At 38.0% G+C, this 27546-nt stretch overlaps 2 protein-coding genes across 5 annotated transcripts in view; both read right to left on the bottom strand.

Annotated features, from left to right (window-relative positions):
• LOC139933917 (GRAM domain-containing protein 4-like) overlaps positions 1 to 18994 on the bottom strand; it is a 45790-nt gene extending 26796 nt beyond the window's left edge. The window contains exons 1-9 of the mRNA XM_071928149.1: positions 18932 to 18994; positions 17670 to 17972; positions 16602 to 16776; positions 14933 to 15068; positions 14054 to 14142; positions 11164 to 11296; positions 10461 to 10486; positions 6460 to 6551; positions 6093 to 6184 (exon numbers count right to left, since the gene is read on the bottom strand). Coding sequence (XP_071784250.1) covers positions 6093 to 6184; positions 6460 to 6551; positions 10461 to 10486; positions 11164 to 11296; positions 14054 to 14142; positions 14933 to 15068; positions 16602 to 16776; positions 17670 to 17918 — 992 coding nt within the window. The 5' untranslated portion in view covers positions 17919 to 17972; positions 18932 to 18994. The remainder of the gene's footprint in view (positions 1 to 6092; positions 6185 to 6459; positions 6552 to 10460; positions 10487 to 11163; positions 11297 to 14053; positions 14143 to 14932; positions 15069 to 16601; positions 16777 to 17669; positions 17973 to 18931) is intronic.
• A 1347-nt stretch (positions 18995 to 20341) lies between these two features.
• The window catches only part of LOC139953232 (inosine-5'-monophosphate dehydrogenase 1b-like), a 36491-nt gene continuing 29286 nt past the window's right edge, over positions 20342 to 27546 (bottom strand). For all 4 annotated transcript variants that reach the window (XM_071952699.1, XM_071952708.1, XM_071952716.1 and 1 more), the window contains 5 exons: positions 26271 to 26414; positions 25448 to 25592; positions 24790 to 24933; positions 24108 to 24191; positions 20342 to 23158 (listed from right to left, as the gene is read on the bottom strand). In XM_071952699.1, the coding sequence (XP_071808800.1) occupies positions 23137 to 23158; positions 24108 to 24191; positions 24790 to 24933; positions 25448 to 25592; positions 26271 to 26414 (539 nt within the window). In that variant the 3' untranslated portion in view covers positions 20342 to 23136. The remainder of the gene's footprint in view (positions 23159 to 24107; positions 24192 to 24789; positions 24934 to 25447; positions 25593 to 26270; positions 26415 to 27546) is intronic.

Below are 27546 nucleotides of genomic sequence, written 5' to 3'. Positions count from 1 at the left end.
ACCATGCAATCAAAGTAGGTCAGTCGATAAATAGGAGGAGACAAAACTGATACTATGTCAGAAGGTTCGGAGCTGAGCACGAGTTGTATCTTCAAACATTTGATTTATTTTTAAATTGTATCTTGTGATACAGTTATAGTGGCTTCACACTCGAAGCATTTACACAGACACCCTGTAGGTGTAGAGGGAAGGCACTGCATTCACACCTTCAGTGGCAAAAAGTTGCCACAATCTGCATTCGCAAATGTTGACATAATTGAATAAGTTTGCTGCACACAATTTACTGGCGTACAGACGAGCTTGCAGTGTGCCACTTAGAGGCAGGCATTTGTGTACGCACTGCTGAATGTAAAAACAGACCTTGGCATTGTATATACATGTATGCAGTTACAAATGAAGCGAGTGTGAATAAAGCAAGTGTGAACTTCAGCACAGTTGCAACAAAATTACATTGCACTGTTTTCCTGCAAGTTTCTACAAGACAGTACTTTATGACAGCAGGATCCCTGCCAAATGATCCTAGTTGTATATTCTGGTTTATTTATTAACTCCACTGGCGGCCGAGCAGGCTGAAAAGTACATTTTACAAGTAAAAATAGTTCATGTATGTAATTGGTTTGAAACATTTTGTGTGTTTTAACTCTACATATGAAGTGTGGACCTGAGACAAAGAAGAGGTCCACATAATGAGGACTTGAAACTAGGTGGACTTACACATGTCCACTCATTGTTTTTACAGTGTTGAAGAATACAAATTTCCGTAAAGGACACAAAACACAATGTCCACAGATTTGTATCAAACTCACACAGTTTGAAGATATTGATGACAGAAAGCTCCTCTTAAAATATTACTTGCTGAGGTGCTGTAGGTTTTGAAAAATGAGTAAAAACTGTCTCACAGGAGATGATTTTAGCATGTAAAAAAGTATTTTCGGGACATTGTTTTGGATAATCATTTCTCCAAACTACAGCACCTCAATAAGTAATATTTTATTAGGTAAAACTTATAACGCGCACATATCCACTGTTCGAGTGCCCAAGGCACTTATTTGTTATAGCCTATTTTATTTCTTTTTCAAAACAAAAACAAATAAACCTGTGTGAAGTAAATGTGTGAGTTAACAGCTAGAATATCTATTACAGTCCACATCAATTTTGGGTATCAGGTATTGTACAATTTAATACTTGTAATCATTTATTATTGTAAATTCCTTTTTTTTCCTATTAACAAATAACCATGTGTTTATTAAACGTGTGAGTTTTCAGCTAGCATAGCTTTTAAAGTCCACCTCAAATTTGATACTCAGTCTATTGGTATAATATTATTTTCATTTCTGTAATTATTTGCCTAGAGACGCACAACACTTTGAGTTAAATTTGAGCCAAAACCAAATATCACGATCGATTACATTCAACCTCTACATTACAGTGGTTGCCTAGCAGCAATGATCAACAATTTTGCGTCTCCAACCCAATCAGATGAGCTGTACTGAAGGACACACCACGATCAGCTTTAATATTTAATAGAAACACCTTTAGCAACGACCATACCTTCTTTAAAATGAATTCAAACAATGGCTGAGAGGAAACTACGTTAATCAAGTGAGAGTTTAGTTCCGTATTGGAACCTTGACAAATATTCATGAAAAGTGAAAGTGTCTGAAATCTTGCAGCCAATGGTTCTTGAAAAATGCTTGGTGCTCTAAAGGTCAACTTTCACAGTCTATTCTAACTATATGTTTTCAGAAGGACAAATGTGACCCGCTCTTTGAAAATGAGTCAAACGGATACAAATTAGACATAAGTATGATCACAAAATTGTTGTATTCATAGCTTTATTGCCTAAAAGTAAGTGTTCTGAAGGTTAACCATGCAACTAAAGATCTTCAAAAGAAAAGAAAATTTTCACAGGTTTGTTATTTTATGCACATGTTGAGATACACCAACTGTGAAGGCTAGTCTTTGACAATTACCAATAGTGTCCACTGCCTTTAAACATGAATAATTTTGTTGATCCGCTCACCCTTGGTGGACTTCGAAAACATTTGATTTACAGCCTACCACCTAAAACTGGTCTAGCTACAACCCTGACAGGTCTGCTACGATGCAAGAAACAGGCAATTGAAAAATCTAATCTGAAGACAGTAAAGATTAATCAAGAATGGCTTGAAAACATCTTTTCTGAATGCATCGCTTCACCTTTTTAAATATCTACTTTGAATGTGTTTTTTAACAAGTTTCCCGAAAGGAAAACAGCATGGTCCTGAGATTGTTTTTGCGAAAAACAGCTACCTATAAATAATATGTATCGGCGTCAGTGCATCCAATGTGAAGTCAACCGCTGAAATAATTTATAAGACCGACCATGGTCTTTGAAGGTTGATGATTTAAAGCAATTTGCGACTTGTTATTTTATTTCATTTTCAATTTGATTACACGTCCAACAGCGCAAATCACAAAATGAATATGAAACAATGGGGAAAACTTCAGTTTTAGATGTGGAAAAAAATAAAAAAATAAAAATAGAACAACAAATGCAATCAGGTAAAGACAAATTTAGTTACACTTAAATATTGCACTGAACAAAAACACAGGTTATGGATGCACCTGTAATTACCAAAAGAAATTGTTGGAATAATAAAATTGTAGGGGAAAACATCTCCCCTGGGTTATTTGTGTATTTCTGTCCTCTAAAATCCAGTGCCATAACTGATGAAAAAGCATAAATCTAAAGAACACTTTCTTCTGCTCAGTTGATTGGAACCCTGATCTGCTGCGCTGGCTGAAAGAGCAGTCAATATAAGCTAAGAGCTGCAGAGTAAAGAGTTAACCTTGGTATGCTGGCTGTGGCAATGATGTGTTTTGCAAAGGGTACATGACAAACCTGCAATACAGACAAGGACTGTTAAACACTAGTTTCATGCTCACAGCAGTAAACCATCGTCCTAACCATTTTACCTTTGCTAGACTGCACATCCTTTAGATTGACAGCCTTCAGATTGTTCCGATTTCATTTTTCCCTAGATCTATTCATAGCAATCCTTGACAACCAACCACAATGGGAAAATTGCCTATTTTCAGGGATCACCCTTAATACACAGCGTATCCCAAATAAGTAGTCATTGTTACAAGTAGTAAACCTACTGGTTTAAAGTTCTCACCTTTCTTTTCAGATTATAATAATAATAATAAAAAAAATTAAAAAAAGAATTGTGTAAAAATATAAGTTCATTTGAGCATTATCAGTAACACATTTATGACGTTACACTAGTAAAAGCTTGGTTATCTCAAAGCAAAACTTCCAGGGGCAAGTAAAACACAGATTCCCAGCTCGGTCGGCGACTGTACACAAATCTTTAAGTGCAAGGCCTGTATTGGCAACTTCGTAGAGTAGGACATGACATCAACCTGTTTATTTTTATTTGGGCTGGAAACACATTGAGTATCAGAATGAAAGAAATTGACAATAAATGTAGCTCCTTTCCTTAGAGCAACGTATCGCAAACTGCTTTAATAAATAATTTACGATCAGCCAATTTTATAACTCTAGCTCTGCAGCATCAGCCAGGTGGGTTACGGTTCATTGGATGATTGTTGTTGGGTCGCCGACCTCATGTAAGGCGGCTGCCTTAGACCCTCTGTATGTTGTTGTGATTTGTACATGTGTGTGTTTTCCCACCACGTAGAGCCTTAAATCTTGTTCTCACTTAAATTGTTTCTATTCACGGTCAATTGTCAAATAACAATTGGAAAGGAGGTGTTGTGAGCCAACATCTGAAATCTGTGACAACAAACACTCCAGGGTGAGAAACAAAGAAACAAGTAAACAACTGTTTCCAGAAAAGACCTATTCGTAGTGCCGTCTCCTCATATTGTACCTCCTTACATGGCATCACCAACCCGAACAGCGCCCTCATTGAGGTCAATGAAGACCTACCATTGGCGGAGAGTTGAGTGCGACTCGTACCCATGAGCACTACATGTATGTGCATTGTTTGACCTCAGCAAATGGTAGCCTACAAGCACACGTGTGCAAGTGGTTTTTTGTCATAAAAACCATGCACTGATCACTACATACACAGTACAACATATCCACCATAAGCTGTGAGTCACGGACCCAATAAACTGGATGCCACAAGCCCGTTAAACTGGAAGTCACAAACCCATGGGCGTAAGCTTGTAAGCCATAGGCTCACACTGGACGCCACAAACCCATTACACTGAAGCCACGCCCCCCATTACACTGCAAGCCACAAACCCATAATGGGCATAGACTGTAAGCCACAAACTCATTACATTGGAATCCAGGAACCAATTGGCATCAGCTGAAGCCATGAACCCATGGGTGTACACTGGAAGCCACAAACCCATTACACTGAAGCCATTGAACCCATAACAAGCTGAAAGCCACAAATCCATTATACTGGAAGCCACAAAAACCTTGGTGTTAACTGCACAGCACAATGTTTGTCAGAGGTGCCAAGGACCAGGATTACAAACAACCAGTGGTATAAAAATACAAAATTTGACAAAACAATACAAAAATACTACTGTAAAAATGTTATATTAAAGTGGGGCAATATTGATCACATCATAATAATAATAATAATAATAATAGCTAATTCTTATATAGCGCATTTCATAACTGAATGAAATACCAATGCGCTTAAATCATGACATTTAGCGAACCTCAAGGGTGATAACAAACAAAATATCTGGGCCAGCCGGAAGAGATGTTTTAAAAGCACATATCAAAAACTGCACCTTGATGCATATAACAGTAAAAAAAAATAATCATAATAAAACTACAAGGCCTACCTGTTCCATACAATCAATCTCAACAAAGAACAACCAATGTCACAGAATGCCCAGGTACTGCATTTGATGTGCTTCATGCACATAACCTGTCCACGTCATCTATAAGCACCGTAATTTCATTTGGATAGGCGGACAAGAGGCAATGCAAAATAAATTCAGGAAAAAAAAAAAAAAAGGCAGCCTGCGTGAATTTCAAAAGAGTCCGTCTTTTCAAAGTTTGAAAAACCCAGGACAAAATAAAGGTATTATTGTAATGTATGACTTCACTCGGTGATCGTCAAAAGAATTCAATCGTTAGCAGACAAGGCGATACTAAAGATAAGACGCAACAATGTTTTGGGGGTCTAGGAAGTCAGATAAGACGTGTCTTATCCGCAGGAACTTATGGTAGAGGTAATGCCAGTTTATCAGAGACAAATCTAACAACATTGGGTTTTTTTCTAAACAAATTCCAACATGATTATAAAAAGAACATTCTAAAGCTATTCCAATAACATATTTATGCTAGCCTGTGTATATCATCTACAAACATTGGTCCTCAGAGTTTACTAGAGTCAAATCGAACAACAAGGTTTGCTCAGAATAAACCCCAACAGGATTAAAAAAAATATAAAAGCTTTGAATAAAAGCCTCTTCCAAAAGTACCTATGCACATGGCCTATGCAAATCATCTCAAAATATTGGTCCTCTGAGTGTAGTACATGTTAGAGTTTTAATGTAACAACATTGTAGAAATCCTAGCAACACTCAGAAAATTTAATTGGTAATAAAAATGGAGTCTTATTTATAAAGCACTGGTTCAAAAGTTCAAAAGAAAATGACGCAAGTATGTATAATATAAATTACTTGCGAAAATACTTATGCACGGTATGGCCTAAAGCTTGTCATCTTTAAATAATCCTCGGAGTCGTATCTGACACCATTGGTTTTGGTCCGATTCAATCCCACTGAATTAAACAGTGATACTTGGTTGAATAGTTGGGGAGGATTTGGGGATGAAGCTGAAAGTAATAGACCATGAAATATGTAAATTGCACATAGCGTGTGCGCACTAACGTTTTGGTTGGCAAATTGAGGGAACATCGCGCTGTTTTGTACACGGGTAATGGGTGCGTCACGCAGACGCGATTGCGCGTCTGCTTAGTGCACAACTCTATGGAGTTTGCCAACCAACAGGGTCTGTACGCATGCGTGAATGTAATTAGCATATTTCATGGGAAGGGTCCATTGTACGGTCATATATTTCAGCAATTCAGGAAGAATTCAATACTCACTTTGAGATGAGATACGTCTTGGTTAGATGCCAGAGAGCAAGTCCAAACACTAATGTAATGAGCCAGCCTCTACTGATGGCATACATGTACAACTGTAATGAAGAAAACAAAGAGAACAAATCAAGACAAGTTTGCCATTCTTTTTGACCAACTTATCAACTTATCAGCTTTACGTCCCATCCAAAGGACGAAGCAAAGGTTAAGTGTCTTGCTTAAGGACCGGCTGGGGATTCGAACCCACACTCTGCTGATCAGAAACACCAGAGTTTGAATTTGACTGTCATGACTGTGTGTATGAAGCTTGAAAATAATGAAGACACCAATGTTTACACAGTTTGGCAAGAATAGAAATAAAAGTTTTACTCACAGCAAACGCCAAGAACGTTCCTGGTATTGATTTCCAGCTGAATAAGTTATCAATGGCCTTGAACCACTGCACAATTGGCTGGTAACCTGCCTCTGCAGAACGCAGAAAAACAAGGATATCACCGATAATAAACTGCAACTTCTCATTAGGTGAACTTTTATACAAATATTGACTGCTTCCAGTACTATGGTTAAAAATACAACTCCTGAGGTGATCCCCGGAGCGTTCTATTTTTCCTAGGCGCAGCCGAGGGAAAATGGAACAGTCATGGGATCCAAAAGGCAGAATTTCTGTAAGAGGTGTAATAATTCAGTTTAGTTTTTTCTGGAGAACTCAAAAGGGCACAGAACTCAAGAAGCAACCTTGTCCACCACTTCTGAGGACACTTCGGAACACTTATTGACTGAATGGTGATCACAAGTATTTGGTCTTATTCATTCACTAAAACAAGGTTGTTTAAAACCAGAATTCAAACTAAACCATGTACACTCTGCCATGGCTAGCAGCTGCTCAGCCATGATATGCTAGATTTTCAGATGAATATAAAGACAAGCTGCCGTCGATTTCACAAAGAGTTAGGACTCGTCTTATCTCGAGTTAGGACGAGTAACTCGTCTTAACTTAGGATTAATCTTAAGGTCTGCATGCTACAGTGCAGGGTTGGGACTCATCCCAAGTCCAAAATTTCTCTTAAGTTAGGAAGAGTTTTGTGAAATTGCAACAGATGTGTTGTGCCTAACTGCTAGAAGTGAAGCAAGTCTACAAATGCCACACAATAAGCCGTTATGAGGTATGGTGGACATTTTATTGTAACACTAGGGAGGCTTAGCTGCACGTTACGTAAGCAAAAACGTGGATGTGAGTATGACAAAAAATTGTTGTATCAATCTCCCTTTTAAGCATTCGTGAAGTTACTGTTTTTCACGTCAGGTACGTACGTGCAGTTGCCATACATGAGCATGCTACAAGCCCAAAGTGGTGACGTTACCTAGAAACAACAAAAGTTTCATGTTCCGACGTTCACTTTCACGTTTTTGCCCGCGTAACGTGCAGCTAAACCTCGTAACGTGCAGCTAAACCTCCCTACTACATGTATTTAGGTTTAGGTATATTTGTTCCTATACATCTAAACCAAACAGTGGACTCATACAGTGTCCATCGTATCTCTAAAAGGGTAATGACCATACTCCAATTTGCTCATAAGAAGAAACTATAAATAAATAGTAAACTCGCAAATTCAACCATATGTATATCTCTAAAATGAGTGAGTGTTGGCTCTGAAAAGAACCAGTTTGGTCTCAACTTTTTGAACAGTATACTCTGCTCGTCTTCAGAGCTAACACTCACTCATCAGAGATTTACACATGGTAGTACCCCAAAGTTTACTATTTATTTATAGTTTCTTCTTACTTCTCCACACCACGCAAAGCTTCAAAGAATACTTCCAACTTACTCATTAGGAAACTTGAATAATTTATCACCGACTGACACATTTTGTAACATACCAGTTTTTGTTTACATGTCTACATTCGTTGCAGTACCCGCTGCCAAAACATAGGATTAGAACTGCCTCTAGCCGCCGGGCAACCTCGGAAGTCTAGTTGGTAAGACACTGCTCTAGAATTGCAAGGGTCGTGGGTTTGAATCCCACCCGAGTAACATGCGTGTGATATTTTTTCACGGGAAAGTACCGAGTATACAGTGCTAACACACATCGGTGTATGGGTATGGGTAAAAACCAAAATTAATACATGTTTATACCTGTCCTTTAGTTTTACATGCTCATATAATCTCATTTCCCAATGACTTCCACCCTGCAATCTTGAATCATACTACTGGGGAGTACATGGATGGCAGCCCCACTATCAACCCACCAGTGAAGTGGTAAACAGACGCCCAGCCAAAAGTTGTCAAGCTTTCAAAGTAAACCCTGCCCACCATAAAGCAAATTGCCATATTTTTGACCGTGTGATCAGAGGGTGCTTTCAGTGGCAAATTTTCTTGCATCACGATATTGCAGTTATATTTTTTGACTGCCTGCATGTTGTTTTCTTGTATCAATGGCCAAACAGATAACAGTAGTTAAAAATAATAACAACAATGGAAAAATCTGTTTGCTTTACTTGTATTGTATCATCTAAACTTGGTTCACACATGATAAAAAATACGACACATCCAGCATGGGAGGTTTTGACGTGGGGGTTTTAGGGGTGGCGTTTTTTGTTTTGGGATGGGGAGTCTTAAACACAAACCACAACCACAAAAACAAATGAAAGGTTCTTTAACCCTTACTCCCTTAAGTATTTTACGAGGATCCTTTATCATTCAAACACAATCCATCATGGTAGCCCAACTCAACCCCTAACCTGTAGGACTCTGGTTATGCCCGACCCCATGTAAAGCATCATCAGGGGAACTAGTGTAGTCGGAGGTCTCAATAGAATCCAATTCAAAACATGCAGTTGACAGGTTTGGGATGGATAAACCTTAAAGAGTTTGAAGCCCACACATCTCACCTCCACCAACCTCACTTTTAAAGTAGTGCGTATGGAACCCAACAAAATTGCGCAGATGGGATGCAAAACCAGTTGGCACATTTGAAGCCAATTACCTTATTTACTAGACATCATTTAAAAGAAAATCTTGATGAAGACTAGACAAACAAATAAACCAAGGTACATATTAAAACAAGTATTAGAATTCCTAAACATTTTTAACCCAAGTGTACCAAGAACAAAGCTATTTTGACATATGCTCTGATACTCATTGTTCGTAGTGTATCTTTGTAATTATAACGTTTTTATATTGTTAAGTGCATTGCTGAATCTATGAAAATACAAAATTTCATTGACTTTGTATAGTATTTTTCAATTTTGGTAAAATTAAGAATAAAAAAAGAGGAAATCAGCTGATCTGGGGAAAAAATTGCATGCCTGATAATTGCCAATTTCATATTATTGATGTTTTCAGAAATCAATCATATGTACTCAGCCGACAGGTGTCCTTGTCTTGGTCACTCAGCAGCTCTCATAATGTTCCCCTACAGGTTGTAAGCTGATTAGTCATGATCAACGCCCTAGAAACCCGACAGGTGTAAAGGTCTCAGATGTGATTATTCCACACTGGCCTTCAAGCGCATGCTGCAAAACAAGGACTGTTCTCTGATGCGCTAAATGGATTATGATTTACAAGCTGGAAATAACCAGGACTTAATTTAATAAAAGCTGGTAAGTATAAAAATATCCGACTTGGCAAAACAGAAAGGGTTTTGTATTGTATTTATAAATGTAACCCGGTGGTACCCTGTTGTTTTGATGCTAAGCAATCAATGAAGTTCCATGGCCGAGTGGTCTAGCACACCTGACTTAAACTCTGTTGTGGGTTTGCATCCTAGTCTTGACACTTGTGTCCTCAAGGAAGACACTATAACAAAAGTTCGGATGGGTTGTATAGCTCGACGTAAATAAAGCCATACATCCCATGTATTGCGCTCACCATAGTATATTGCTAGCATGGTTGGCAGCCGACTGAAAATTGTAGCACTACAATTGTGATTGTAGCACTACAACATGAATTCTGTGATAATAACTTCCTCTGTGCATTATGATAATCTTTGAAGAAAATATCTGTAAGTCGGTGACTCTTTAAATAGATGTTGTACATATCGTCACTGTTTCGGGAAGCGGGTTAAAAATAACTATTTGGTTTTTGTACAAACTGTTGATACGTTCATTACTGTTCAGCAAAGTTGAACTTGTAGTGATCCCTAGCTAATAAACAGCAGTTACTGGTTGGCTTCTGACTGGCACACCAAACAAAGGTATACACAAAATAGAGAGACCACTTAACATTAGGGCTGGACAGCTCAGTTGGTAGATTGGCGGCACATTAATCCAATGGTCGCGGGTTCTAGTCCCATTCTAGCAAAAAAAAAATTTCAAACCCTCAAATAATTTTACTCCACAACACACAAACAAGAATAACAAAGAGAAAATACTTACTAAATCTCTTAATGTTTGCCTTCAATCTGTAAAAGTAGAAGAACAAAAAAAGAATTAAAGAGTTAGTGAAACAGAAATGACTTATCATTCAAAGATACAGACATAAACTTTATACTCTAAGAGCAAAATTTATTTTTTCCCCTTATTTTATATATATTATTATTATTATTATTTTTTTTTCTTTCTTTTCTTTTTTTCTTTTGGGGGTGGGGGTAGCGGGTTATGAGAGGGGGGTGGCTATGGAACTTGTACATATGCTTGTATATTTTACATTAAAAATTGCAAATTCAAACAACACTAAGTTAAACCCTTAGAGACCATGCCTTTCTGCATTTCACTGCCACATACCAAACATTACAACATTTTTAACATACCATTTTCAAGTAATATCTTAAAGGGGAAAAAAACAAAAACCTATGCAATATTATTGACTGTCTATGCCAATATGACCGATAGATGGATTGCACTGAGCGTCATAACGACTGCCATATTTGATGAAATGTGCACGCGTGCAAGGCTATCATTGGCTAAGAGCTGTGTGCAGCGCGTACAGGTATGCACTTTTGCATTGTTTATCATCAAATATTGCAGTTGATGTTGCTTAGTGCAATCCATCTATAAGACCCAAGTGTGGCTCCTTTTAGCATTATTTATATAACAAGTCACTTGTGGTGCTGTGTGAGGAATGTGGACTGAGCCTCACTTTTTGACAGCTAGCTCCTCTCCCTCTCCATTCTCTCCCGTCTTCTCATCATCAGGTTCCTCTGTGAAGTCTGCAATTACTTCATAGACCTTGTCAGTCAACCACTCTTGCAATCGATACGCCCTTGATGACTCTGGTGGCCAAATAATAAAACAAGAGAGATATGTGAATCGCATAAGGGCAGGTAATTGTCAACGACCAGTATCCTAACTTAGTGTGTCCCAACATATGCATGAAATAATAAACCTGAAAGAAGATGCAAGAAAAAACACCTTTGTTGCATATAATTGTGTGTTCTATAGATGCCTGAAGCCTTTCTCAGATCCAAATTTTTTAGTGTACAAAAAATTACCTCTTTCTCTAAAACTAAATTACTTCAAAAGTAATTGTTTCCGACAGTGTCTTATTATATTGACATCTCTCCTGTGCTCTTACAAGGTACGTATTCAGGGTCATAAATTTCAGAGTAATTACCAAGTACTCCCTTTAAGGGAACTATCTGTACAACCATGATAGGTTTGCCAAAACACCATGTAATAAATCTCTCTGTGTTGGTTATGATCACCTTCAACAACGAAACAGGAGAGGAAAATAAAGACAAGAATCCAGTTAGGATGGGTGAAGTTTGGTACACTGAGCTACATCATTAGAGACCACACCCTTCTGTGATCCTTGAAAAGGCAGGTATTCAATCAGCGCATCATCATACCTGTCCTATTGTATGGTGCTGAGACATGGACGACCACCAAACGACTAGACAACAAATTAAGGGTAACAGAGAGGGCCATGGAAAGGATTATAATAGGAGTAACAAAGAAGGACCGGGTGACGAATGAGGACCTAAGAAAGAAATCAAGAGTGCAGGATATTATCAAGACGATCAAATCAAAGAAGTGGAGATGGGCAGACCACCTAGCAAGGAGGCATGACAACAGGTGGGCATGCAAAAAAACCAATTGGACTCCAAGAAACTGATACATACAAGGGCATTGCTTTGCACAAACAGGATAGAGTGAAATTGAGATTTGGTGAAGAGGCTTTCCTCCTGCAGTGGAGTGAAACAGGCTAGATGACGACGACGACGAAGTGTTGGTTCTGAGAAGAACCTGCAGTTTTAAATCGACTCAACATTGCAATCAGTCTTCTTCTTCTGAAGACAATCAGAGCATCCTGATCGAAAAGTCGTTAGACCACTGTTTCTTCTCAGTTCCACCACAGATCATAGAGAGATTTCTCACATGGCGTCTCCACAAACCTCACTTAATTGTAATTTCAAATGCTTCATGTACGACCTCTTGAGAAACAAATTGCAATCATCACACGACAGTAAAAAAAGGGAACTTTCTGAAAGTTTTCAGGTATTGTTTTTGTTTTCCATATTTCTGTTATGTAATTATACTAGTATTTATTTTGGTTTTCCCCGAGTTCTGTGAAAAAAATCCAGGCATTACTCGGGTAGGATTGGAACCCAAGACCTATGCAATACCAGATTAGTATCTTACAACTAGACCACTGAGATACCCAGTAGCTAAAGGCAGTCCGATTCCTATTCAGCAGTGGGCATTGTGTCACGGAGTGATATAAGTTTTTTAAAGAATTACTTAAGTTTCCTCAGTTTGCTGGCCGTTATGTATAATACAGGAAGAAACAAGGTTTTAAATAGTTATGGCCAAAGCGCCGCCATCATGACTTGGCATTTTCTTTTCATTGTGTTCAAGTTCTGTAAAGGTTAGTAAACTTTTGGGGCAGTTTAAAGGTTCTGATTGGCCAAGAAGGCATCAGACCAATAGTTCTTTTATGTTAAAGGTTTGGAATGCGTGCAAGTCACGAGATCTTACAGCGGGAAGTTATTTTGTGTTAATTTAAGGGGAACAGAAATTTAGGTGTGTCACTTTGCATTTTGAGATTCCCGAGGAGAGGACTCTGTCAGCCTCGACGATCGAGTTATTGAGAACTCCTGTATTTTGCTTATGGGTTATTGAGAGCCCTAAGTATACAGTCATCCAGCCTTAGTTGCTGAGTTTTTGCAAAAGCAGTTTATTCTGGCGAGTGAGACACACCGAAATTTTGTTGAAGAGATCCGCCACTGTAGAAACCAGGATCGACAAATCGACCTGTAAGTAGCTATTGATAATGTTATTTATTTCAAAGAGATTGTGTTAATGAAATTCAGTTTTGTTGTATTTAATTGTGGAACTTCTTCTCAATAGAACTGTGATTTACTTTGATTTAATTGTTCGAGGATGTCGTGAAAAGAAAGTTTTGTACATAGCATTGATTTGAATTTATGCGTTAAAGATGGAAGTGCGTTGTCGAACTTCCGTAAAGAAACCATTGATCATAAGTTGATAATGTGCTATTTTACTTTAAGTTTTGTAAATGTAGATTTGGGTTTATTTGCTTATTGCAGGGTTTTTCCCGCAAGGGCTAAAACACCACACTTGAAGTTGATGTGCTAAACTGAGGGCTAACAGAAGGCCGGGCAGAGATACGACCCAGTGCCAAAGACTAATCTAAACTTAAAGAATACTCGAAAGACGTGATGGGAGTGATGTTAAACTAGGAACCGAAAGAGACACACAGAGAGAGCAAGAGAAGATTGTAATATTAACCGGCAACCATTATTGAAGGTCATTGATAGGACAACGTTTATTTTATTAATTTTGTGAAGACACACTTAATGTAAATTGTAAATAAATCTGTATATTTTCTTGTAAATACAAACTTGTTTCCCTTGCCTTCAATTCTCTGTTTGTCCAACAACTACCGAAGGTCATGGCCGCCGAGGTCGGGGAAAGACTCGGGGCATGACACATTGCATCAATTTACTATACTAGCATATAATTTTTGTTTTGGACAAAGTAGGACAATACCGGGAAATTTTTCTTACTTGTATCCAAGATGGTAGGAAAGTCAGTTGTGTCAGCTTCCTCTGCAAGCTCCACAGAAGATGGAGATTCTTCCAGACTATAGCTCCTCCTAAGGAAATGAGAGAAAGATAGAATTGACTCAATTCACCTGACGTCATCATCACAATAATGTGGCCTTGCGCCATTTTGGGAGTCAATATCACTTTGTGTTAACTCTTTCAGTGCCAAGGTCATACATGTATGATCAATTTGATGTAGTCTCAAAGCACCATTATCGTACATGTGCAGTCTTTTTATGTACTCAAAAAGTGTCATGTACGACCCATAATATACAAGTTATCACAAGCTATGACATTATCAATCAAGAAATACTATTGACTTTAGGATGCACCAAGGCAACACAAATCAGCAAGATACAGTTTTGTTAGGTTAGAAAGACTTATTTGTTCACTTGTTATACAGGATTTAGAGAACCTAAAAAAGCTGGGCATTTTAGTTTCAAAATGTTAACAAAAGGCTGGCACTGAAAGAGTTAAATGGTATAGTACAATTTTCAGGCAATGCGACGCTTACACATATACCTGTGACTCCCAAAATGGTGAGTATGGTAGCTTTAACTAGTAAATTTGTAGGTACAACCATTTTGAGAAAAGTGTTAGCTCTAAGAAAACCTAGTGTAAAGGAATGCAAGGTTACATTAACTTTTACTCCCTTAAATGATTTACTAGTATCCCTCCTCACTCTAACAAAAATCTCAGGATTTAACTAAACACTATACTGTTGGACTCTGGCTACGGGGTTATGCTTGATCCCACACAAAGCACGATCAGTTTACTGGTGCAGTCCTCAGTCCATCGAAACCCAACATTGGGTTGGGGATGGTTTGGGTTAGTATGTACCTTTCCACGTTTTCTAGCTGCTGATGCAACTCTTCACATTCCTGGCCGAGTTTCTCCGACTTGTCTTTCTCCTGGTCTAGCATCTGGAGGAGGCGAGTCATGTCACTGTTGGACTTGAATTTCTTTACCTCCCCAGCTACAGATTAAAACATCAAAAGAATTTCAATAATTTAGACCTTGTGCTTGACCATGAGGGCAGCATACATTTGAGTAGCATGACACTTTCAGAAGATCAGTCAAGTGAAAAATATATCATTTTAAAAATATAGTTATTTGAATGATTGGAAATCCATATAATTCATACAACCCTTACAATGATGTGTATTAAGCACTGTTTATTCGGTAATTTCCAGAGTTATGAGAACAAAATCCATGGATAAATCACTCAGGTAGGATCCGAACCCACAACCTTTCATTTTGAGTCCAGTGGTCTTACCACTAGACCACCAAGCTAAACTAGAGTAAGTGGTCAGAGTCCATATATGTAGGGTGTACTGTGCCTGCCTGCAATGTCATCTTTATGAGGGAAAGGCCATTAATGTTTTGTTACGAAAGGGCAATTGGAAATATTTTAGAAAGGAAAACTTTTGAAGGAGCATGTATACCAAGACCAGGGCAACAGAGTCAGCTTTGCCTCTTGACACGGAATAAGCCTTTTTGAGGTATGGTGGACGTGATAGGAGTGCACTGTTTGGTTTGGGTGTTTACACACAAATTAACCCAAACCTTATAGTGTTGTAGTAGTGTGTCCACCATATCTCAAAATGGCTTAATAGTCCAGACTTCACCACATGATTATATTTAGCTGCAGTGCACACACTTGCATCAAATAATACTGTTTACCAAATCAGGCAAAGGTTAAAAAATCACTTGCTTAGATTCAAGGATGTATATTTTTTATAAAAAGGTGTACACTAATTTTTCTGTTTTTTTTCTCTGCATTGTAAACAATGAGATTTTAATTCTTGACACCCAGTGAGTTGACCAACCAACCATTTCGTAACATTGGTGGTTACTTACACTGGTGGTTGCTTACAGTCATGACAGTGGAACTGCGTGCACAGATCTAAATTTGACGTGTGAGATCTAAGAAGATGCATTCCCAACGTAATGTACAGTTAGATCTGTTCACAGTTGTGTGCTAACATACACAACCAGGGCCCAATTTCATGGCTCTGCTTACCGCAGAATTCTGCGCTTACGTTCATGATTCCCCGCTTACTTGCATTCTGCAAGTGTTGAATTTCTGCGCTAGCCTTGAAAGCGTAGAATGCCTCGTAACATGGAGTACACAGGCGCAGAAGCCAAAATTCGCCGCTAACCCATGAAATACGCTTGACGTAAGCTCAGAATTCCCTGCTTCCGTAAGCGCCGATTCTGTGAGATTGGGCCAAGTGCAATTCAATGAGAAATGTGGACACAATACTAGGACACTAGTAGGTTTGGGTAAATTTTTCTGTACAAACCCAAACCAAACAGTGCACTCCTTTAGTATCCGCTATATCTCAAAAAGCATATTGGACCACCAACAAGGGCAAGAATGGTAGCCTAAAAGTCTAACTCAGTGATCACCATTAGTGCAATCAGCACCATATGTCAACAAAAAAATACCGCTAATTCTGTTAATTTTTTAATCCAGCATGAGTTAATGAAAGCCATGTCTCCTTACCGAGTGTCTGATTTTCAATCATGGAGTCTACCAGCTGCTCTTGAAGTGTTCTCAGCTGAGTTTCATAAATTTCTTTCTCTGTCCCATCCCATGCGCTCATCTTGGAGACAGCCGGAGATGAACTCCTCCGACGACTCCCATCTGATGAGGAGAGCTGGTTGCTGGAATCTCTTTCCTTTAAGAGTTGAGAAAACTTATTGTTAGAAGAAACACTAGACTAGTTTAATATGAATAAAAACAAAAAATAGACATTACAAGGTATTATTCATTTTGTCATTTGCCACACAAATGGAAGCAATTAATCGGAGGGAGTGCAAGGTACATTTATTTTTCCAAAGAGCACTTCCAATGAAAATCTTAAAGGGAAACGTTGCCTTGGATAGGCGGAGGTAGTCTATAACAACTGTTTGTAACCATTTGTTATGAAATGCATGGTTAGAAAGATGTTTTAAAAGTAGAATACAGTGATTCACACATTAGGCCTCAAAATTGCATAGTTTTCCTTTTACTAACGTGGTCGGCCATTTTGTGGAGTAAAAAATTTAACTCCACAAAATAGCGTGCCATGTTTTTTGATCACGACGTATCAGGAAAATCATGCAATTTTGAGGTATATTGTGTGAATCATTGTATTCCACTTTTAAGTCGTCTTTCTAACCATTATGCATTAATTTTTATAACAACTTTTTTTATAGGCAACGTGTCCCTTTAAAGGCTATAGAACATTTTGAAGAGGCACCAAGGCAAAGATCTAACAGAGGTGCTTTTTAAAAGCACAAAAAGTAGCTAAGCGCAACAAAATTTTGCATGCCAGAATAGATGGTTATCTGCCAAGTTGCCATGTTGTGACTGTATCCTCCTGCTTAGCAGAAAATGGTTTTAAAATCAATACTTAGGCTGCTCTGTGGTCCCATTGGGCCCTTGGCAACAGAGGCCATGGCCTGTTTTGTAATTCCAGGCCTGATACTATAAAACAAAATTAATTATAGATGAAAAATTGTTCAGAAATGGTTGTTTTCTCAATTAATATGCAATCATCTCTGACCATTAAATTACAAAAACTTGTACCTTTCTCCTATCGGACAACTTTCTCCCAGATGTCGAAGGCGGACTCCCGCCATCCAAATTATAGTCCGCCGACAGATCCTCCATGCTGGAGTTTACATCCTCCGATCCCGAGGAAGCGACGTAGTCAGATGTCCGAGATAGGTTTGGACTACCAGTCCGCTTCACCACTTGTTCATGCTCCCCAGGTGGTGTTTGCTTCTCTGGACGGAATTTATTCCGGAGGTGAGCTCGGAGACCAGTTACCGACATCTTAGAGCATTAATCGGCAAAAGTGATACTGCATAATTTTTACTCTGTCTGACTCTGAGGAAACAATTCATAAAGCATTTACTCATTTTTTGTTGGTGAGTTGTTTACACGGCTTTTTAATACAAAGTACGTAACGAAGTTGTAAGCGTGAAAGAAGTTTTAAAAATGTATCAAAAATAAGGCCCTCAAAAAGTCACATGAAAATGCGTTAAGGGGAGTCATACTGCATTCTAAACAAATTATTAATATTATTATTAGCTTACAAAAATAAATGTAAACATACGCAAAAGAAAAGCTTTACATTCCAAGATTCTGGCAAAAATATCACCGTTGTCGACGAAACAGTGTCACTGTCAACAATGACCCGGCTATAATTTGCACTTTCTGAATGCACTTCAGCCTCGGATAAGGTTTGGAGGAAAATAATAACAACATGACCATGACTGAATACAGACTTTACAATACGACTGATGGATAACTTTCCGTATGGCGCCACCACCTTTTCACTCATTTTTACAAAAAGGGATATCTCATAGAAAAAGGGATATCTCATAGAGGTCTGGAACATTCTCCCTCGAAAGGCAATTGAAGCTTCAAGTGTGAACATTTTCAAGGGACATGTGGATAAACTCCTAAAGAACGTCGGGGGGGGGGGGGGGGGGCTCTACATAAGCTTATCTAAGCTGTCTGCCCCAGTAACCAGAACCACCGTCCCCTCCCCAGTTGTGTGATGGCGTCGGTGGATTCAAGTAAGTTCAAGTAAGTAAGTAAATAAGATACTATATTTATTCATATCGAATGTAAAAGTGGTGGTGGCATACGGAAAACACTCCCCAATTTTGTAATAAGGCACAGCATGTAAAGACAAGTGTAAACAAAACATCCATCCCCGATACCTTTCATATGTGGTAGTGTCATAGAGCTATAGGCCCATATTTAGCTCTATGGATAGAGGGAACACTTAACAATTATTTTTACATAAAAACAATGTGTGTAAAAACGTGTCCACATACCTTTTCCTGACTTCAGGGTTCGTAATTCAGACGTCGTTTGACTTGACTGAGAGAGCATTCATGACTAGCTGTCAGCTGATGTTTATGTATAGCGCCACCTATTGACCAGTAAGGTAACAAAAACTGAAAAGGAGGATGCTGGTTTGACGTTTGAGATAAATCTAGTCATTATTATTTGTTCATTTAGTTCCCTCGACTTTTATTATAATTTTCTTTTTGGTAATGAAGTAAGTTTAAAAGATGGCCTAGCATGTTTGGGTTTGAACTAAGAAAAATAATATTTTAGACTCGTTAAAAAGGGTCGACCCTAAAAATTATATACACCCAGACACCTGTGCACAAAAAGCCTGTGAATAAAATTAAGAAAAACTCTGTATTATGTTGGGTGAGTTAAAGTAAAATCATGCAAGGTATTACAAAATTTCAATTGCGAGAGTTTCAGTGATGGACAAAGCAGTCTGTCTTTGTGGCACAAAACAAAATGAGTCTTCCTTGAGCAATTCTAAGTTTGAAGAAAAAAATAAAACTTTTTCATTTTGCAACTCACTATTCATGGCCTCTGGGCAGAGTCCCTGCATCATCGAACTGTCTCCGTCCTTTGACTTAACAGGCTACACAAAATAAATTGGCACCTACAGTTACTGTTCACAGGCCGGTCTTTTAAAAAAACTGAAGTTTTTGAGCGAGCCTCTCACAACCTGACAACCCTTCATCCGTCGTTGTCATCTCCACAGAAAGTTCTTCTAAAATTCTTAGCAGAAAACTTAGTTAGTGTGCTGATTTTATTGAGAACAATTACACACCTTGAGACAAAACAATTGCATAGATCAAGATTTTGGTTGAGCCAAAACTCGCACAGGTCCTACATCGATAGAAACCTGCAGCTAAAAATGGTAAATGCGGCAAGACAATTAATTAATTGCCTAAATTTGTCAACCACGTGTTTACAGGTGTGGCGTAGGAATATGTGTGTAAGAAATAGACAAAAGTAGTAACTCAAATTCATCCGCGTTTTACAATTTTTCATCTTTCTTAACTACTAAGCAATAATATCTCGGCAACTTATTGTTTAATAAATATTACAGTTTCAAAAAACACGTGATTTGTAACCTTTATTTCCAGTAATAATGACATTTTTATGACAAAAACACTGCTCTATTTTGTTTCCGTTCTTGAAGAAGTGATGTGTTCATGCGGTCACTTTGGCCGAATTTAATTGGTTAACCAGTCAGTGTGACGGGGCTCATTAACTTAAATGACAGGGGCTTTTAGCAGACGATGATAATTTCGTTGCTCTGCTATAGCAGACGGATTGGTGATAAAACTATGAGGGGGGGGACATACAATAACAAACTTGATCGACTGTCTACAAAATAACGGCGATTATGCAAATCGATGGGGCTTTTTTTTTCAGTGACTCACATACATGAGATTTAATAAGAACTTGTGATGACAAACATTTAAAGTCCTGTGACTACACAAAGATCCACATAAGACAACTCGTAACAGGGCCTTTAGTTTGCAAACACCAACTTACTAAGCACATAAAACAAAATGCTTAGCAGAAACGGCTAACAAACCAATACATCATGTGCTTACATGTAATGGGTACTAACTGCTGTCATGCTAAGCAATTACATGTGTCAACTGTCAAGCAATATTTTCTGCTGAACTGTACTGTGGGATTGGGCTCGGATAGTAACTCAATAAATCAATCAAAATGCTATTCAAAACATTCAAAAAATATCTTCAAATAACTCACAAAAAGTACAACTCAGCAACAAACAATTATTTCTGCTTTAAATAATTTGAGTTGGTGCAAAAAAATACGAGTTCCAAATTTAAAAAATTAACATTTCACAATACGTGTATTTCCGTAGTTACATTTCAGTGTTTTCTTCTATTAATTAATTAACATGCTAAGCTCAGGGATCCAATCATTAATTTTTACTGATAACATTATTCTAATAATAATTCTTGGGAAACCTAGTTGCAAAGCATTGCTACATTTCCTGCATTTCCAATATTTATCAACAGAAATCGGTAAAAGATTTAATAACAGTAATAAACTTCAAAATTAAGTTTGAAAGATGTGTCGATGGTTTTACTTCGGTATCAAATATTAAAAGTATTTGACATAAATATGTTCACTACATTTAATTCCAACTTCAAATTCTCTGGTTTTCCTAACAAGTCCATTAGTTTTTAGTTTTTATTCCCCACCAAATAAACATTGTTTAATTATCAAACTTAACAGTATTACACAATTCATAATGGTACTTTTCTGCTTACATTTCTTTCCAAACAAAATATCAACATTTCATACACAAGTACTGATCAAAATTAATCCCATTCTTGCCAACTTTTTTGTTTTGGTCCTTTGGCAAAAGGCCCATAAATATCTCCAAACCAGGGTTTCACAAAAAAAATGCAACAGGGAAGAGGAGATTTGTAAGATGATATTAATTTTATTCTAAGAACACGTCAAACTGTATCTGAACATACCCACATTGTACAGTGCTTTTTCCACACTGAAGTTAGACGCAAAATCTTTAGAGTTCAACATTGTGTTGACCCACAGAGGAAAATGGTCTAATGTAAATGTTCTTAAATCAATTTATCCTTCTTCAATCTAGAATCAAAGAACATGAACAAACCCCACCTAAAACAAAGAAAATTTACATCTGAAAAGTACCTTAAAATATGACAACGGCACTTTGCCATAGTGAGATAACATCATTTTCGGTGAATACATGGATAACAGAATACTATAAGGTAGACAGGTGGAAGGTGAAAGTTGTGAACAATCATGCAGTCTGGAATGCCCTTTATCTCCTTAAAAAAAAATAAACAAAAACCAAATGTGCACAACTGTACAGCACCTTCTCGAAACTGTTTCAGGATAAGTTGCAGACAAGTCTATAAAAAAGGGTAAATTATTGAAGACAAGTTGGATTTTTCCAATAATTACATGGGGATATCGTGCGGGTTGGAAAACTCAACCATCGAGAGGTCTATCTGCAACTTATCTTAAATAGTTTTGAGAAGGTGCATAATCTTATTTCACACAAAATGACATTATTTCTCACAATTGGGACACAAATACATAATAACTTTCAAAATATTACCACTGTAGGTAGACAATTCCTATAACAGGAATTATTTGTTGGGGAACCCCCCCCCCCCAAAAAAAAAAAAAAAAAAAAACACACATTTTCAAACCAAAACACTCACACTAACCACAGTTGGTAATTCACATATTGTTGGCGTCTTATAAATCAGATTTTTTTTCATGATTTTGCAAATTCACTCAAAAGATTTTGTTTCAACTGATTATCAATGTAAAGTCAAACACCATGGATCAAGTCAAACAAATCAAAAGCAGAACAATAAACATAAATCCAAACATTTTGCTGTGTTTATTAGCAAAAAAATTTCTAATGGAATAATTACCAAAAGGTGTACCCTCCCTTGAAAAAAATAAATAAATAAGGATTATTTTAAAGATATGAACATGCCAACCCATCAAATATCTCAATATGTATCAGTATTTGTTGAGCAGCATAATTTTAAGAATCCAGATCAGCACAATAAAGATGCACTTTCCATTTAGCCCTTTTGAGGTAAGGTGAACACAAAACTTTGACACTGTTTGATTTGGGTAAATTTCTCTGTAAAAAACCAACAGCAAACAGTGTACTTCTATAGCATCCACCATAACTCAAAAAGCTAATTGACTTGATACAGTCGATAGAGTCTGGTAACCATAGATTATATCATAGAACTGGAAGGCGCACAAGCCTACAGATACGTGGCCCCGTGTGCGGCCATCTTGACAAGCAGCATTGCATAGCATTATCATAACACACACACCAACTTGAACTTCGTATTGAACACGCATACAAAGTTCATCTTACAAAACGGTAAGCGTGTCTCCTTGCGGTTCCGTTGTATTTGTGCACGCAGCATCACCTGTGCGCTCTCTAGTTCTTATATATAAAGTTCACCTAACTCATCATAACATCTATTGACTAAAGAAGACAGTGTGACTTCATTTTGGTTTTGAAGAATACCTTGTGCATTTTAACCACAAGAGGGGGTGCTTTCTGTGCAAAAATACTATGTGTGAAGACCTGATGTTTGAAGAAAATACTGGTGCACCAATGAAATGTGGAAAGAAAGGCCGTTAGGACAAGGCTGGAGTCTCAGAATAGTCTCTTCTCATATCTGGTGGGAAAGGAAACAAAAATACACAAAACATTTGTAAATTTTTGAAGCTTGTATCTGTAGATTAACCAGATGTTTGAAACTATAGAAATAGTGCAAAGTGCTGGCCGGCATGTACATCATTATGTGATTTTGATTTTATAGACTTTTCAAATTTCTGAGTAAGAGTTTTACCGACTTTTGACAACAAGAAAAACCCAGACTCCAATGCCTGAGATCAACCTTGACATTGCAATATTCTTAAAAAGATTTCGAAAGATTCACGTATTTCTTTAAATCGCCTGGAGGGTTAGGATAACTTTGAAGGCTTGAAGTAGTGGGGGATCCTAAAGAAACCCCTTCAGTTGGTTAGACTTTATGACAATCTTGAAAGTTGAGGCCGACCCTAAAAAATCTCCCCTTGTAAATGCGGAACACATAATCTCCAAAAAGTTTGTGTCTACCAATTTCAAAATGTTGGGGGCCCATTTCTTCTTCTACATTTTAACACCCGAAAAGAAGGGATAGGATAAGCCCTGATTTTGCAAGGGATCAGTCAATAAGTTGATTTTTAGGGATTTGGGAAGTTTTAACTAGTGGGGTTAAAGTGTCATGACTGGATGGGTAGGCATGATATACAGTACTAAAACCATTACACTGTGTGTTATATCTGGCAAGTTTGAGGCTTATAAAGCTTATACACTATTCCTTTAAAGCATGTAACTATTGTTTGATCAGAACTTTAACAGTCAGGCACATTTTCGCGTAAAAGATAGTCCCTTGGGCACTTACACACAATCCATTTGGCCGCTAGAATGTTCCGCAGCGCGATTTATAGTGCCGAAGAACGGGAGCAATCCTACACGGGCCAACACATTCCTTACGGTAGTATTTCGAACATTCCAAAGCTCCAATAGAATGAACCATGTTTAGCACAGATTTTACGACAGATTCTATGTGAGTTACTTACGAATGCAAACCGTGGACACTTCCTTCCACCTGGGCAGATGTTGTTCTTCTCTCAAACTTGAGTTCACCAGAATACATTTTGTCTCTGTCAAAACAAAAAATTACAATAAATCTTGAATGCTAACAAAACAAACACTGGGACACGAGTTTTAGAAACTGAAGAAGAAAAAAAAAACCGACAAGATATTGACTAGCATTGTACACCCTTTGTATGCAGAGCTAATAGACCCTTCCCATGAAATATGTAAATTGCACATAGCGCATGCTGACTAACATTTTGGTTGGCTAAATGAGGGAATATTGCGCTGTTTTGTAAACGGTTAGTGGGTGCGTGACGCAGACGCGATTGCCTGTCTGCTTAGTGCACAACTCTATGGCGTTTGTCAACCAATACAGTATGTATGCAAGCGTGAATGTAAATTTTTTTAGCAAATTTCATGGGCAGGATCCATTGTATAGGTGTGCACAGCAACTATCAAGGGTACACAATTCCTTGGTGTACAAGAACGACAGTTTGAAAACCACCGATGTTTAACGGTTACATCATCTCAATCAATTCTCCAGCCCAATGTCAATAAGGAAATAAAAGAGTAGACCTACGGTCTAAAAGAACCATTTAATAGTGTACTAAAACAAAAACTCTTCTAAAAATGATTTTCCCCTAATATAAATAAGCAACTTACCTGAGATCTGTTAGACTCTTAGCACCTATGTCTTGGCAGCCATGTTGGACTCCAGCTATAAGGTATGGGGCAAACTTGTGGATTGAGCCCTTATCCACTATGTTGCCTGATACACCCTGCGCTACCTTAAGCTTGTCCCGTTCACTGATGGAAAAGAAGCAAGACAATCAGGACCCACACAAATGTACTTTCTTATAGCAACAACAAAAATGTTCTCACTGGAAAATGGTTATCAACAACTTAGCTACTGCGTCAAGTACACAGTTTGTGACCGATTGTGTGTTTTTTTTTGCCAAGCAGAAATACGTAAAGCTCATAATTTCGGCTTGATGCAGCAAACAGAGGCCAAAACTGTGTCGTATTCTTCAGATGTCACCTTTTAGTTAAATCATCCAGAAGCGCGTTCATATCTTGTCAGTGATTTGAGCATTATCATGCATGCTTATTTTGTAATGCTGCAATAAAATTGGAAACTTTCATTTTGTAGTGTTCCAAAAATATTTTTTGTATTTTTGTTGGAAAAATATGTCTCAGGACGAGTATGAACTTAGAACTCAGTGAGCAAATCTTTTTGTTTGCCCCAATCATTTACAACTCTTTACTTTGTCTAGTACAAATCAATTGCTAACCCCATCGTTGAATCTATTGGTTGAATTACCTGAAATATCTCTGTGCACTAGATTTGTTGCACTCCATGGCATCTAGGGAGCCCATGCCTCTGTACTTCTTGAGTCGTACACCGTCCGAAAAGAAGTACTCTCCCGGAGCTTCACTGGTACCTGCTAGTAGACTTCCCATCATAACTAAAGATAAGGAATAAGTGAAACACATTAACGCTGGCACTATAGATGATGTGACCTACGTTTACATTTAAACCGCCCTCTGTTGATAAAACACTACACGTCATGTTTAGCCGGGCAAAAAGACACGTAGTCATGGTAAGATTGCATACACTTTCTAGCTGGCTGCCAAAACACAAGGTTTTGCCCGGTGGTATTGGTGCGAATTATGTATGGTTTTCGTGTGACGTCAGAGGTCACATCATCTATACTTGAGCACTTGTGGAGTCCAGCGAAAAACAAACACCACAGGCAACTCAGGTGGTATTCTATTGGAGGGTAAATGCATGGATCATATGTACAGACCGCACAAACAGAGAAGAAAGCATGATGTTCCCTGTTTTGCCCATCAGTAGCATTTATAGAGCCCCACCAAGGTCCATTTTCAGAGCAGATCCAAGAACTGATGGAATAGTAATTTCCAGTTATTTTGAACAACAAATTCTTTATTTATCTACAACAGGGATCTACAACGGGGATAAAGAGTATTAGTTTTACCCATATACATCGATGTGTGTTAGCATTTTATACTCGGTAATTTCTCCGAGCTCTGTGAAAACAAAAATCACAGGCATATTACTCGGTTGGGTTTCAAACTCTTGGCCTTAAACTATTTATTGACGGACATTTTTAGATACCTACCTGTTGAAGCCCCGAGTGCCAAGGCCTTGGTGATGTGCCCAACGGACGTGATGCCACCGTCAGCCACAATCGGTATGCCGTAGTGACGGGCATACTCTGCTACCTTGTATACTGCTGTACCCTGAGGGCGTCCTACTGCCATCACTATGGACAATCAAGAGAACAGACCAGAATGCAGACGTGTTTAAAAGATAAACAATCTGAAAATTATCAAACGACAGGGAACAATTGCATCCATCAAAACATTTAGACTTGCACTGAATGCTATTCTGCGTTAGCTTAATAAAAAAAATTAAAAAATAAAAACAAAAAAGGGAGTGGAAAAATTGTGCCAGGCAGACGAGACTTTGTACTAATTTTCAAATTTTAATGGCATAGCAGAGAAGCTAAAAACCAAGGGAATCAGCTATTCGCCTGTTTGTGCAGCATTTTCCTACACTATACAAAGGTAATTGTTCTCTGCACAACCTTACAAAGAAAATTGCATTCTTGACAAAAATAAGTTTAATTTTATATTCTATGATCAGCACTTTGCAAAATGGTTACTCTAATTGTTCATTCATACTTGCTTTTCTGTTACATCATTTGCCATTTTTTGTTTGGATTTGCTCATTGTTATTTTTGTTTTCAGCAAAAACCTTCCAATTAGTATTCGTGTATAATTCATGCAGTTACCAACATTTCCAATATTATCCAAGGAGTTAACAGGGCTATTCGGACTAGTTTCCGCGGAATTGTTCTACAGCCACGCCCAGCAGAGTATATTGACCTATTGCACTGGCATCAGATATAGCTAGTGTCTGCCCATGGTAGGCTAGACTTGTGGTCAAGTCATTGAAGATTTGGCGCAGTGATAGCACGCGGTCTTCCTCCCTGAAACTAGTTCTAGCTCCTGCGAGACTATTCCTCTCTGAACTATGGTCCTTTAGTAGGGGGAAGCTAGCAGCCTCAGGCAAGAACAGTTAAACAAGAGTGTAGCAGTATCGCAAGGGGAGCTGTACGCTATCACCACAACAAACATTTAACAACTTGTCCAATAATACGTATAGCTTGTAAATGAGCCCATGACACGGAAAATATGCACTATACAATATAATTAGCTATAACACGCAGAGAAGACAACCCCCAAAATGGTGCAACCAAAATTGATTGTGATGACATCAGTGCCTTAATTCAGAAAGCTACTTAAGAACAAAAAAGTCCAACAAACGACAACAAAATTATGCCCAAGTACTGTGTAACAAGTACAGTTTGTACAAATTGTATTTCTCCTTGT

The sequence above is a fragment of the Asterias amurensis genome, chromosome 2 (assembly GCF_032118995.1).
Source record: "Asterias amurensis chromosome 2, ASM3211899v1".
Classification (NCBI taxonomy): domain Eukaryota; kingdom Metazoa; phylum Echinodermata; class Asteroidea; order Forcipulatida; family Asteriidae; genus Asterias; species Asterias amurensis.
Note: the sequence above shows the minus strand (reverse complement) of the source record. Positions and strands in the feature narration are given on the sequence as shown.